This window comes from Scyliorhinus torazame, chromosome 4 (assembly GCF_047496885.1).
Source record: "Scyliorhinus torazame isolate Kashiwa2021f chromosome 4, sScyTor2.1, whole genome shotgun sequence".
Taxonomy (NCBI): Eukaryota; Metazoa; Chordata; class Chondrichthyes; order Carcharhiniformes; family Scyliorhinidae; genus Scyliorhinus; species Scyliorhinus torazame.
In genome coordinates, this window is record NC_092710.1 from 148,534,126 (window position 1) to 148,548,393 (window position 14,268).

Here is a 14,268-nt window from a genome sequence, read left to right on the forward strand (position 1 = left end):
AATTCTTAACTAAAAATTAAGATATTTCCTCCTCTGCCCTCCCCTTGGGTTTCACTGTACCGTGCAGTGTGCTCTGTTGGGTATAGTGGATCCTTTTCCCTAGCTTCCACCATCACTTTGAAGCTGTAAGCAGAAGTGCAAGAATGGCCCAAAATAACCCATGCCTATGGAAAACGGTTAATCGCTCCAGAATTTCATGCAAGCTCAATCAATACAGAATCCAACATGTTGCAATATCTTACATTGGACTATCATTTTTAGTTAATATGGTTGCTATAAACTATATTACCCTAGCAAGGCAGCTTAGTAATTTTACATTTATTACAAGGCACAAAAACAGATCCTCATAGGACCCTTGCTTAGATATACAATAGTAAGCAAAGTCACCATAGTCCCAGATGACCACCGGCTGCTTTCCTCTTTGATAGAGCGCGCTGACTGGTGGTGATTTAACCCAAGGGCCACCACACCTCAGGCGAGAGGCAAAGTTGAGAAAGCCATGAATAACCTCAACTGGTACGGGAATTGAATCCATGCTGTTGGCCTCACTCTGCATCACAAACTAGCTGGCCAGCCAACTAAGCTAAACCAGATATTCTTTTATTTATTTTTTTAAAAATGTTTTAAGAGTACCCAATTATTATTTATTTCCAATTAAGGGGCAATTTAGTGTGGCCAATCCGCCTACCCTGCACATCTTTAGGTTGTGGGGGGGGACCCATGCACACGTGGAGAATGTGAAAACTCCACAGGCCAGTGACCCGGGGACGGGATGAAACCCGGGTCCTCAGCACCGTGAGGCAGCAGTACTAACTAACCACTGCGCTACCGTGCCGCCCGCTAAACCAGATATTCAATAGTCTCATTTTGCACAAATTACCAATCCTAACTCCACTATACCAGATATTCAACAGTCTCATTATGTACAAATGACCAATTCTAACTCCACTATTAATTTCTCTTCCGGAGTTGATGTTTGAAAGGGCATAACTCTCAGTCAATATGAATTTCGAGGATTACTTTTGAAATTACATTGAAAGTAGATCAATCGTAAAGCATCATGTAAAGCATCAGATGAAGGGGGGGGGGGGGGGGGAAACTTAAATTTAAAACTGTTTCTTACCCTTCTATTGAGTGCTGTCTTACTGCCATGTTTGGTCAATTCCCCTAAGCTGTGCTGTGAAAGTTTTCGATCATTTTCTTCATGCCAACCTGCAGCACAGTAACAATGATAATTAAAACTTATTTTTACTGCCGTATGATCTGAAACACAGTTAGAATGGTTAGGAAATACATATTGTAAATTTTAAGTCACTGACTATATTCTTACTTGTGCAATCTGAGTTTCCAACATCTCCATTAGATGGCACTGCTGCAAAGATCTTCTTTGTACTGCTAAACCCACGACTGTTTAGATAAACGGGCAGATGGACTATATTCCGCATATAGTCATGTCCATTTATATTAGAGTCTTTTAAAACACTGTTCAGATTTTGATTGATAGCCTTTATGATGATATGTGGATCACTGGCAAAAATGGCAATAAAGGGACCTTTGGAAAACAGAACACGTACCTAGAAGAAAATTGTATGCTAAAGTTGACATTTAAGACACAAAGCTCAAGGACTCAATAGATCTCACAAATACTGATGCATGCCCATCTTCTTCTAATTTGAAATATTTCTATCACGTCATCCCCTAATAATAATAATCTTTTTTGTCACAAGTAGGCTTAGATTAACACTGCAATGAAGTTACTGTGAAAAGCCCCTAGTCGCCACACTCCGGCGCCTGTTTGGGGACACGGAGGGAGAATTCAGAATATTCAATTCATCTAACAAGCTCGTCTTTTCGGACTTGTGGGAAGAAACCGGAGCAGCCGGAGGAAACTCACGCAGACACAGGGAGAACGTGCAGACTCTGCATAGACAGTGACCCAAGTCAGAATCAAACCAGGGACCCTGGCACTGTGAAGCAACAGTGCTAACTACTGTGCTGCCCTAGTTTCCTCTGACCTCTTTTGTAGCAAAACTCAAAATCTTCAAGACTTTTCATTTTTGTAGTCCCCATATCAGTGTTATTCTGGTTAATCTGATATATGTTATCTAATGCTTCGACATCCCTCCTATAATGCGTAGTATACATTCCACACAGTATTCCAATTGTAGTCTTACTTATATGGGCTCATCACTGCATCCCAACATTTAAATTGTTTACCATTTGCCTTAAAATCCTATGGTTCACTAGACTTTGTAGAGGCAATTTGTATCCAAGATACTACTGTCTCTTTTGTCCCATTGGCTTCAGTTTTGCTAACAAACCTACTGCTTGGAATTTTACAGCTGTTGGGATTCTCTTTTCCCACCAACAGTGCACCTACACCCCTGGGTTTGCTGGCACATGGGATGACTTCAATGGGAAATCCAATTGACAAGCGGTGGGAAGAGAGAATCCCGCTACCAACGAATGGCACTCTGCCAAGAAATACGCAGCTGGGAGATTGTAGAATCCTATCCATTGTTTGCTAATTGATCAAATTATTTTAAAAGTTCATATACAGAACGTTAATTGCACTGCCCTCATATCTAGAATGGTCAAAGAATGCTACAGCACAGGCAGTGGCCATTCAGCCCATTATGTCTGTGCTGCCTCTCCAAAGTAGCAATTCATTTAGCATCAGTAACCTCCCTTCAACCCTGTAACCCTGTACATTCTTCTCTGTTAACTCATCAAAAAAAACTCGGTTTGTCAAACATAATATGCCTTTAACTAATCTGTACACACTCTCTTTTAGAACTCTGTGCTTGTCCACATGGCTGTTAAAAGGTTCTCCATATTTTGGTTTAAAAAGCTGCCTCACCACTGACAAAGTGACTGACCTATATTCACCAGGTTTTATCCTTCTTGCCTTTTTTGAACAAAGGTGTAACATTTTACATCCTTTAGTCCTCTGGTACCACAACTGTATCTAAGGATTGGAAGATGATGGCAAGCACTTACGCAATATACACCTTTGTTGTGCTGTAGCCATCTAAGATGGCCACCTGCAAAGGACCATGGAATTGTTGTCAACTTGGACACAGACAAGTACACAGCCTCTGCGTATTGTGCAAAGAAGCCAGACCTGACCGAAACTTGCACCCATTAAAAGTCAATCACCATTTCCCCAGGACAATAGAGTTTGAATCAAGGAACTACAAAAGTAGCAGACTAACCGGCGCCACTTCCCCTTGTTTGTAAAGGCCTACATACCTGGAACAATGAGAGCTAGGACCGCCCAGGCACCAAAGTATCGCCCCTTAATTGGCCAGGTTCAATGAGGGTGATCAAAACCCTATCGATCCATTGGAGCTGGAATTAGGACTGCCCAAAAGGGCACGAAAGAGAAGAGGGATAAGAAGCCCTGCGCACTAGGGATCGGCCTCTTTTGAATCGCCCTGCGTGCGACCAATTGCAGCATATCAACCAGCCAGGTTCAAGGACCCGCGTTCGCTACCTGAAGGACGAGCCTAGATGAGACGAACCTGAAGACTTCTAACCAACCCACGTGGACATAGATAAAGGCCTTATCTCCTGCACGGAGCTGGTCGCCCCGAAGTTAAGTAAAGGTCATCTTAGTTATTAGATTTAGTTTAGTGCGTAGCCACATGAATTTGCATATAAACAAGTGTGTTTGTTAATAAACTGTCTTTTGGGCTAATATACTGGTTGTGTGGTCATTCGGTCAATATAAGAAACAGCTTGTGGTTCACATAGAAATAAAGAAGTCAACAGTGCTCAGCACAGCAGGGTAACTTGTATAGTTTAGTACTGCCAGTCTTTCTGGTATGTTCTCTATCATTTTTTAATCTCATCCATTATCCAGACAATTGTAGCTTTGGTAAACACGAATGCAAAGTATTCACTTAATACCGCAGTCATGCCTTCTGCCTCCACCAATAGCTCTCCATTTTGGTTGCTAATCTGCACCACCACTCCTCTGAACTCTTAATAAAAGGTCTATACAAAACCTCTCAATTCTCTTTTATGTTAGCTGTCAATCCATCTCACAATGCCCTACACATTTTTTCCACTTGTCCTCTGTATTTTTTATATTCAGCCTTTCTCTCCTTTATATTAACTATCATATGGCCTCTTTCTGTGTTTCATCCTACACTCTAACTCCCACACTCCAAGGAGCTGATTTTGGCTGACTTCCCTTTCCCACTGTGGAAATTTATCTAGACTACAGAAAACATATCCTCTTCAAAGGATGTCCATTGTCCCATTTTATTTCTGCCTACATGCTAATTTCTCGTCGCACTTCATTTTAGGTGGCTTACACATATTTTAAGAATACCAGTCCTTTTTCTCCATTTACATCCTTACCATGCAAGTTCATAAATCTCCAACATTAATTTTGCTATTCTTAACTCATCTCCCTCCTGTGTACAGATTTCCTCTTCCATTTCCCTTCCACAATACAGCCCTGCTAACGTATCAATTAAAAAAAAAATCTTTGATCCCCAACTACGTTGACTGCTGGAACCTCTTTTTGCTGCATATCTACAGCATATACACTTGCTGTGAAAACTGTGATCAGTATATTAATTTCAAACATTGCTCAGCGTAGTCTGCTTGGAAGGGACAGGTGGCTTCGGACCGTATGGCTTCCAAAGCTCTTCACTGTTGGTGTTTTCCTTACAACATGTCTGGGTCTGCGGTAGAATAACTGATGAAGACAGATTGCTATGATTTGTTGGCAAATTCATCATCATTGTATCATGTATCCATTAGGTAGATGGTGAGCTAGATGGACCGTAGTCACTTTTCATCCAGCAATTCCTGTATCTCACCAGCATTACCACATTTCTAGGCAGAAGGCCACTAGCACTCATTCATGATTGACATGACCCACAGATTTAATTTACACGTTTGTTGTGAGGACGGCTGCATTTCCTAATAGGTGTGCACCTCAGCACTAAACAACGATCCAGTAGACTCCCAGATTGGCTAAGTGCAGTGGTAGGTAAGGGACCTTCTGGTTCAAAACCCTTTCACAGCAAAAGTTATCTTTAAAAAAGTATCTGCTATGGTAGAAGCACAAGGTTGCCAAATGTGCAAAACTAAATTACACAGAATGGGAAATACGGATAGATGCTTTGTTGCATAAGCAAAGCTGCATCTTGAATTCCAAAGCTTGCACATAACCATAACTGTTACCATTGAAATACTTTTTTTACATTCACTTACGGGATAGAAGCGTCACTGGCTCGGCCAGCATTTATTACCCATCCCAAATTGCCCTCGAGAAGGTGATGGTGAGCTGCCTTCAACTGCTTCAGTCCTTGTGTTGCAAGTACACATACCATGCTGTTCTGGAAGGAACTCCAGTGTGTGACCCAGTGACAATGAAGAAACAGTGATATGTTTCCAAGTCAGGATGATGAGTGGCTTGGAGGGGAACTTCCAGATGATGGTGTTCTCATGTGTCTGCTGCCCTTGTCCTTCTAGAAGGTAGTAGACCCGGGTTTGGAAGGTGCTACCGAAGGAGTCTTGGTGAGTTACTGCAGTGCATCTCGTAGATGGCACACACTGCTACTACTGTGCATCAGTGATGGAGGGACTGAATGGTTGTGGCTGGAGTGCAAATCGAGCAGGCTGATTTGTCCTGGTTGGTGTCAAGCCGAGTGTTAATCTTAATCTCAAATTTAATTTTAATTACAAATATTCAATCTAATCTTCACTCTATTCTGTTTATTTAGCTTAATACACCAATTCCATGACGATTAAAACAGCACATTTTTACAAAGTTTACTCAAGGAAGTAGAGCTCTACTATACTAACTGAACATTCTAATGAGTTGGTATGGCTAGTGTAGGTAGGGACAGCACTTCTCTGGGCTCATCCAATGCGTGCATCAATCGGGGACAATGCACTCAGTTCTCCTACTACAAAAATTGGGAAGATTTTCTAGACGGGTACTCCAAATCAGCAGCATTTTTTTAAAAAAGGACACAAATATATCCCATCCATCATGTAGTGAGATTGAAATAAAGAGGGAAAGAAAGATGAGATTGAAAGAGACGAGAGGAAAAGTAAAAATAAGCAATTTTTTAACAATAATTAAAATCAGAGAAATTATAATTCCCAGTTATAAGACTTACCAAACTATAAAAAATTCACTTACACGTAAATGGACATACTTAACTTTTGTATAGTGGATATCTAGTAAGTACGGTAAGGGCAGTAAGTAAGGGCGGCACAGTAGCACAGTAGTTAGCACCGTTGCTTCACAGCGCCAGGGGTCCGGGTTTGATTCCTGGTTTGGGTCACTGTCTGTCCTTAGGCTGCACGTTCTCCCCGTATCTGCGTGGGTTTCCTCCGAGTGCTCTGGTTTCCTCCCACAAGTCCCGAAAGACGTGCTTGTTACATGAATTGGACATTCTGATTTCTCCACCAGTGTACCCGAATAGGCGCCGAAGTGTGGCGACTAGGGGATTTTTACAGTAATTTCATTGCAATGTTAATGTAAGCCTATTTGTGACACTAATAAAGATTATTATTCAGTACCTCAATTTTGTGTTGTTGTACATAATTGAATGCCAAGTCTCTTGGCAAAGTATTGGTATAGCAAAGATTGTGGATCAGGAGGGTTATTATTATTAATAATAATTATTATTATTATTAACAAAACAGAAAAACTAAAGGAAAAAAATCAGACAGCAACTTGCCGATTTCCGCAAACTGCACGTGTAGATGCCAGAAGTTGCTGTCTTATCTACTCCATAATAATGATGCTCGTCAGTAACATCACTGTTATTCTTACCGCAAAGTCCAGGCCAATGTAACTAGCTTTTAAGTTCAATTAGGTTGTTCTAATGCAAGTATGCTGTATTCAACTACAGGCATCACCTAACACAATTTCATATAATAGAAATGAACAGAAGTAAAACGGAATACAGATTTTTTTTTTTGTTTTAAAAAAGAACTCTTGATTAATATGGCACCATTAAATTTAGTTTGTATCAAAGGTTGCTGTACAGTTCCATTTATGAAGGGAATGTAATGTAAGGAGCGTGAGAAAATACTTACTGTGTCTAGCATCTGCAGGACTTTATCTTGTTCACATGCATCCAGGCCATCAATAACAACTACAAGTCGGGTCTGATTCTGAGTAAAGCCATCAATTGACTTGCCCATCCGAGCCATGAGCTCCACTTCATTCTTTAGAACCTTTTAAAGCAAACAAACTTTGTTTTTTCCCCGCAAAACATTCTGCCATTACAAATCAACTGTTCAAATTAAGGAAGCCGTTTCTAAATCAAGTCGAGTTGGAAAAACGGAAACAAGTCAAATTAAATGAACGATACAGTCAACATTTCATTTAATATCCATTGAGAAATCCTTTAACAAGGAGGCATCGAATAGCAACCAGGAGTGGAGACTGGTTAATTTTCCTAACTTCAGTGCTCCAGAGCTAAGTAAAGCTGTTAATGCACACCCCAGTCTCTCCCCAAAGTTCAAATGACACAGCAGACGAGAATCAAACCAGGGATTACCTAATTTATGCACCATTGTTAACCTGAGCATTATATTTACCTTCAAGCATGCTCATAGAACCCCTACAGCGCAGGGGGCCATTCGACTAATCAAGTCTGCACCGACCTTTGCAAAGGACACTCTAGCCAGGCACACGCCCCGACCCCGTCCCTGTAATCCCACCTAACCTTCTGAACACTAAAGGGCAATTTAGCATGTACAGAGGCAAGGGCATCTGGTCTCTCCAGCGCAAAGTTTAATGCTTGTACCGTTTGTTTCTTCGTGCAACTGTGTTGTGAACTGTTTTAATAATCAGAGTATTCACCCCCCCCCCCCCCCCCCCCCTCCCCCCCCACACACACACCCTCCCCGTACATTGGTTTCTCCATCACAAAATTAGTGTTTGTACAGTATGGCCTTGTATATATTTTTTTACTGTTTTAATAAAAAGATATGGCCAATCCACCTAACCTGCACATCTTTGGACCATGGGAGGAAACTGGAACACCCGGAGGAAACCCACGCAGACTCGGGGAGAAAAGTGCAAGCAGCACACAGTCACCCAAGGCTGGAATTGAACCCAAGTCCCTGGCGCTGTGAGGAAACAGTGCTAACCACTGTGCCGCCCCATTCTTCATGTGTGAACTTAGGCAGAAAGTGCAATCAAGCTATTTGCCGAGGAGGCTATAACAACTAACCTTGATCCAGTTTTCATTTTGTTTGAAAAATTTAGAGTACCCAATTCTATTTTTTCCAATTAAGGGGCAATTTAGCATGGCCAATCCACCTACACTGCACATCTTTGGATTGTGCGGGTGAGACGCACGCAGACACAGGGAGAATGTGCAAATTCCGCAAGGACAGTCACCTGTGGCCAGGATCGAACAGGGTCCTCGGCACCGTGAAGCAGCAGTGCTCACCACTGCGCCACTGTGCCGCCCTCAGTTTTCATTTAACATGTATTTAAAAACCATTTAGCAAGGAGGTACCGGATAACTCCTCGTGTAGATTCGTTTCTGAATAAGGTTTTGAAGTCTTAATTTCATAGCCGGTTTGGAAAGCAAATCTTTATTATGTGCAATAAAATTGGCTTTTCAACACTGGCTATTGGCACAATGATCCCAATGGGTTGAATGGCCTCTTTCTTTGTTGCATCATTCTATGATATTTATAGCATTAGTCGCTTATTCACTATCTGTGTCAACTTGGCTCAATGGATAGAATGCTAACCTCCAGGCTGTGGTTCATAAATTTGTGCATCAATACAGCATTGAAGAAATGTTATTTGCTAGAAGTACTGCAACATCAATTCAGACATTCAACAAGGGATCGATCCTTGCTGCCTATTTCACAGGGGTGTTCAAAATCGCAAAGCCCAATTTGAAATAGAGCAGAGAATCATCTCTCAACCAATATATATGTAAAAATAGATCAGTGTCACTCATCTCAAGACTGATTTGAGGCCATTCCTGAAGCAAAACAGTTGCTGCATTTGTCTGCATATCTCACAATTATACGTAAGGTGCTTTGGGACATTTGGGTGTTAAAGTTAACATTTGACTGCAAGTACTTTTCTTCCAAATTATATAATTACTACAAATGTCCTAACAAATGCCCCTGCAAAATGCGCACCCATATCCTAACAAAAAAAAAGGAGCTACTACAGGTAAAATGCAGAAGTAATTATTGGGCATTATAAATCTGTCGCTGGCAGAAATACTGTAATATTCAGAAACACCATTTCTGAGAACATCAATTCTATGACCATGTCTAATTTTACTCAACCAAAACAGTCTGCAAGACGGTAAATTAAAAAAACCAATGGTGCAACTTGCATAATACGATCAAAACAAAATACATCGTGAACTTGAGCATTTTAAAATGCCGATTTACAGATTGGATTCCATGACTGTTGAGACAAGCCTCTAACAGGATCAACCAAGTGGCAGCTTTTATGATATGGATACAGTAGATTAGTGGTTATGTTATTGCAATAGTCATCCCGAGGTCTGGACTAATGATTCATTCATGGCAGCTAAGAACCCAAATTCATTTCTTTAAAATCTGGAAATGAAAAGCATTAACCAGTAAAAACCAAAAAGCTGAAAATAATGAAAACCCAACTGGTTTACTATGCCCTTGCCTGGTCTGGTCTGTGTGTCTTAATCCCACACCAATACAGTTGATTATTTAGCCGCCCCCTGGTAGCCGAGTAACCCATTCATCAAAAGGGCAACTGCAGGTGAGCAATAAATCCCAGCTTTTCCAATAACATTCAGGAATTTGAAAGAATTCTAAAAACATTTGCTGTGTGAAATAGGGATCTGAATACATCCCTATTCAGATAGGGATGATTCAGAAAACAGGCAATAAATTAAATAGCTATAAAATGTGTATTAGACATTCACAAACTTTACAATACCCTAAATGTTAATTAAAAAATCTTATCACATTACATACAAGAAATACTTACTTTCATAAAACCTTCAGGCTTTAGTTTGTGAAGTTTTGAAGCTGCTAGTAAAACACGATTTCTCTGAGAGTGAAGGACAGAATCGAGCACCTGCCACCATGTGTGGCAGTTGAGAACCAGTGCCAGACCAATCATACAGGCAATAGATATCAGAATGGCATTTACAGTCAGGTGTTCTTTATCTGCCTTGAAGATGGCCAGCAGCAAGACACCAGCAACAAAGCAAACCATGATAAAAATAAAGATAACAAACGAAGGGATACAGCAGGTCTTTTTCCATTTCTTCACTCCTTTTTTACCTTTAAGAAAAGTACAAGCCAACATTATTTTCTTGATTTTAATTTAATATTTTAAATATTAATGATCCTTTTCAATGACTATACCTAATGCATGTATATTCCAGGCATACACAAACAATACACTGTACCCAATTAATTTCATAATTTACCTTCAAAACAATTTCTCATAAATAATGCTTTTAAGCCACCGTAATTATATGAATTGGCAGGTAAATAATGAACACACATAACAGGTTTGTAATTCACAAGAACTCTTAAAACACTACGGCTTAAATTTCTGCTTGGTTTCTGCCCAAATATCAAAGCAATTTAGATGGAATTGACTTAAACAGTACAAATCGTGAATTTAAAATGTGAGTTATGCCATAATCACTCATGCTCAAGTTCTCACAATCAATTATGTGTGTTCAAGTCAGTTCCCCTGAAACAGTCCAGTCCCATCCATAAAACTGGTCATGCCTCCAGATTATCATGTTTTTGCCAATTGTGCCACTTTGGGAGTGTTCTTCACAGTGCACTCCAACTCAAACTTCCATGTACATTGGGCCCATTGAGTTAGATGTCAACTCAATGTAATGTTCTCTACAGATCCTGAGGATATCTTCCAGAATCTTCTCGATTACAAAGAAGTTGGCATAGAAGAGCAGAATCATTTTGATGATAATCAATGACAGACTGAGTTCAAAGCTTTTGTGTTCAAGCCCCCCGCTATAGATGTAAAACACAATCTAGGATGATATCATGGTGCAATTCTGAAGGTACAATTTTAAAATGTGATATTAGATCACAGGCCTTGGTCTGCTTAGCGGACATAAAAGGTCCCATGGTGAATTTTCAAAAAAGAGCACGAAAATCTCTTGGTGCTGGCCACCTTTCCTTTCAGCTAACAGTGCCAAAGACAGCTTACCTCATCATTTGCTGTTTGTGGGATCTGACTGTGTTCAGTTTGGCTACTGCACACATCTAATAAAAGGCTACTGCATTTCAAAAGGAATCCATTAGCTGTAAAGCACATAGCATTTTCACGTGGCTATGTAAATCCTTTTACACATATGTACATAGTAAATACTTTCAACTATCCCTGGTTCAGTGGAAGGAACAGACTTGATAGGCAAACAGTTATTTCTCATCCCATTCTTCCAGTGCCTTTTGTAATGCAAAAAAAGACAAAGCCAGGGACTGCTCCATAATCACAATAGTGCAGAATTGAAAAAATAAATGATCAAGTAAATGAACCACATTGGTAAAGGGCTTTATAATATCCTTGTGCCTACTGGCTAAGATTTACCCAACTTATTAAATATTAAATGTGAAGGTCAAAATAAATGAATATTAAAAAAAAGGAAGGGAATGAAACAAAAAAAGGAATTATAGAAGTTAAGTACTGCACTGCTGGAAAACTGAAATAAAAACAGGAAATGCTGTGGTCGGCTTAGCATCTGTCAAAAAAGATTTGATAATTCAAGTTAATTTGTTCAGAATTAGTTCCAGCATTTAACATTTTTACTCTAGATTTATGGTATCTGCAGTACTTAGGACAGAAACAAAGAGTAAGAATTAACTGTGGGCAGCACGGTAGCACAGTGATTAGCACAGTTGCATCACAGCTCCAAGGTCCCAGGTTCGATTCCCGGCTTGGGTCACTGTCTGTGGAGTCTGCACATTCTCCCCGGTGTCTGCGTGGGTTTCCTCCGGGTGCTCCGTTCTCCTCCCACATGCCAAAGATATGCAGGTTAGGTGGATTAGAGTTGATAAATTGCCCTTAGTGTCCAAAAATGTTAGGTGGGGTTACAGGGTTACAGGGATAGGGTGGAGGCGTGGGCTTAAGTGGAGTGCTCTTTCCAAGGACCAGTGCAGAGTCGATGGGCCAAATGGCCTCCTTCTGCACTATAAATTCTATGAACTTATCATTGTAGGTCAACAAACTGTTAACTCATGGGGTGCTGCACAGACCAGTGCTGGACCGCAGTACTTACAATCCATATTAATCACTTAGATGAAGGGACAAAGTGAAATATATCCAAGTTTGCTGATGGTACAAAGCTAGGTGAGAAAGTAAACTGTGAGAAGGACACAGATAATCAGCAAAGGGATAAAGACGAGCTCAGTGTGTGGGTAAGAAAGTGGCAGACAAATGTAATGTGGAAAAGTATGAGGTTATTCACTTTGGAACAAAGGTTACATAGATTTTTATTTAAATGATGAGAAACTATTGATGTTCAGAGGAATTTGGATGCTCTTCTACAAGAAACACAAAGTTAACAAGAAGGAACAGAAAGCAAGAAGGAAGGTAAATGGAATTTTGACCTTTATTGCAAGTGGGTTGGAGTACAAGAGTAAAACAGTCTTGCTGCAATTGTGCAGGGCTTTGTTGAACTCACACTGTATACAGTTTTGGTCCACAGACCAAAGGAAGGATATATTTGTCTTTAAAGGTAATGCAAAGGTTCACTGGACTAAATCCTGGGATTCGGGGTTAGGAATGTAGAAAATAGGAGAAGGGCATTTGGCCCTTCAAGCCTGCTCCTCCATTCATTATCATGGTAGATTATCCAACTCAGTAACCTGTTCCCGCTTTCACCCCATATCCTTTGATCCCTTTAGCCCCAAGAGCTATATCCAACTCCTTTTGAAAACATACAATGTTTTGGCCACAACTGCTTTCAGTGGTAGTGAATTCCACAGGCTCATCACTCTCCGGATGAAGACATTTTTGCACATCTCAGTCCTAAATGGTTTATTCCGTATCCTTAGACGGTGACTCCTTGGTTCTGGACTCCCCCATCACCGGGATCACCCTTTGGACATCTACCCTGTCTAGTCCTGTTAGAATTGTATAGGTTTCTATGAGATTCCCCCCTCATTCTTCTAAACGCCAGCGAATATAATCCTAACTGGCACAATTTAACTTCCGGGTTTCCCCAGGGTCGCATTTAGGCGGTACCCATATAATGTGCTGGGAATCCCTCTAGGACATTCGATCATTCCCATGGGGCCTTGCCCAACTAGATTATTCCTTTCTCATTACACAATACCTAGTCTAGGATGGCCTGTTCTCTGGAAGGTTCCTTAGCGTATTGGTCCAGAAAACCATCTTATAAACACTCCCAAGAATTCCTCCTCTACGATGTTGTTACGAATATGATTTGCCCAATCTATATGCCGATTAAAGCTTCCCATACTTATAGAAAATGAAAAAATGAAAATCGCTTATTGTCACAAGCAGGCTTCAAATGAAGTTACTGTGAAAAGCCCCTAGGTTCCTTCAACGCATGCGCCTCGGTTCCTTCATCACATGCGTCTCTAATTTCCTGTTTAATGCCATTTCCAACATCACCACTACAATTTGCGGGTCTATATACAACATTGACTAACGTTTCTTCCCCTTGGTGTTTCTCAGCTCAATCCATACAGATTCCACATCGCCGGAGCTAATATCCTTCCTCACTATTGCGCTAATTTCCCCTTTAAAAAGTTATGCATCCCACTGTCTTTTATTTTTTGTCTGTCCTTCCGAAATAATGAATACCCCGGATATTCAATTCCCATGCCTCGTCACTCTGCAACCATATTTCCATAATCCCGATTATATCATACCTGCTTGCACCTAATTGTGCGGTTAATTCATTCACTTAATTGCGAATGGTCTGCGCATTAAGGCATAAAAAGTCTTAAGACTCGTCTTTTTAACATTTCTTGCCCTGTTTCCATTATTTTTCACTGTCGCCCCGGTTAATTCTGGTCCTTGATTTCTCTGCCTCTCTCTGTTCTAATTTCCCTTTCTGTCTTTGTTCTAGTTAGTTTTTCCCCCCTCTGATTCCTTACATAGAGTCCCATTCCCCTGCCATTTTAGGTTAAGTCTTCCCTCCCCTCAAAAAATACTCCCCCTAGGAAATCAGTCCCAGTCCTAACCAGGTGTAACCCGTCCAGTTCAAACTGGTCCCACCTCCCCCAGAATCAGGCCCAATGTCTTAG

The 14,268-nt window shown here is 40.7% G+C and overlaps 1 protein-coding gene across 4 annotated transcripts in view; it reads right to left on the reverse strand.

Annotated features, from left to right (window-relative positions):
* LOC140410523 (kinase D-interacting substrate of 220 kDa-like) overlaps positions 1 to 14,268 on the reverse strand; it is a 267,277-nt gene that overhangs the window by 73,276 nt on the left and 179,733 nt on the right. For all 4 annotated transcript variants that reach the window (XM_072498731.1, XM_072498730.1, XM_072498728.1 and 1 more), the window contains exons 17-20: positions 9,995 to 10,293; positions 7,075 to 7,215; positions 1,331 to 1,574; positions 1,124 to 1,212 (exon numbers count right to left, since the gene is read on the reverse strand). In XM_072498731.1, the coding sequence (XP_072354832.1) occupies positions 1,124 to 1,212; positions 1,331 to 1,574; positions 7,075 to 7,215; positions 9,995 to 10,293 (773 nt within the window). The remainder of the gene's footprint in view (positions 1 to 1,123; positions 1,213 to 1,330; positions 1,575 to 7,074; positions 7,216 to 9,994; positions 10,294 to 14,268) is intronic.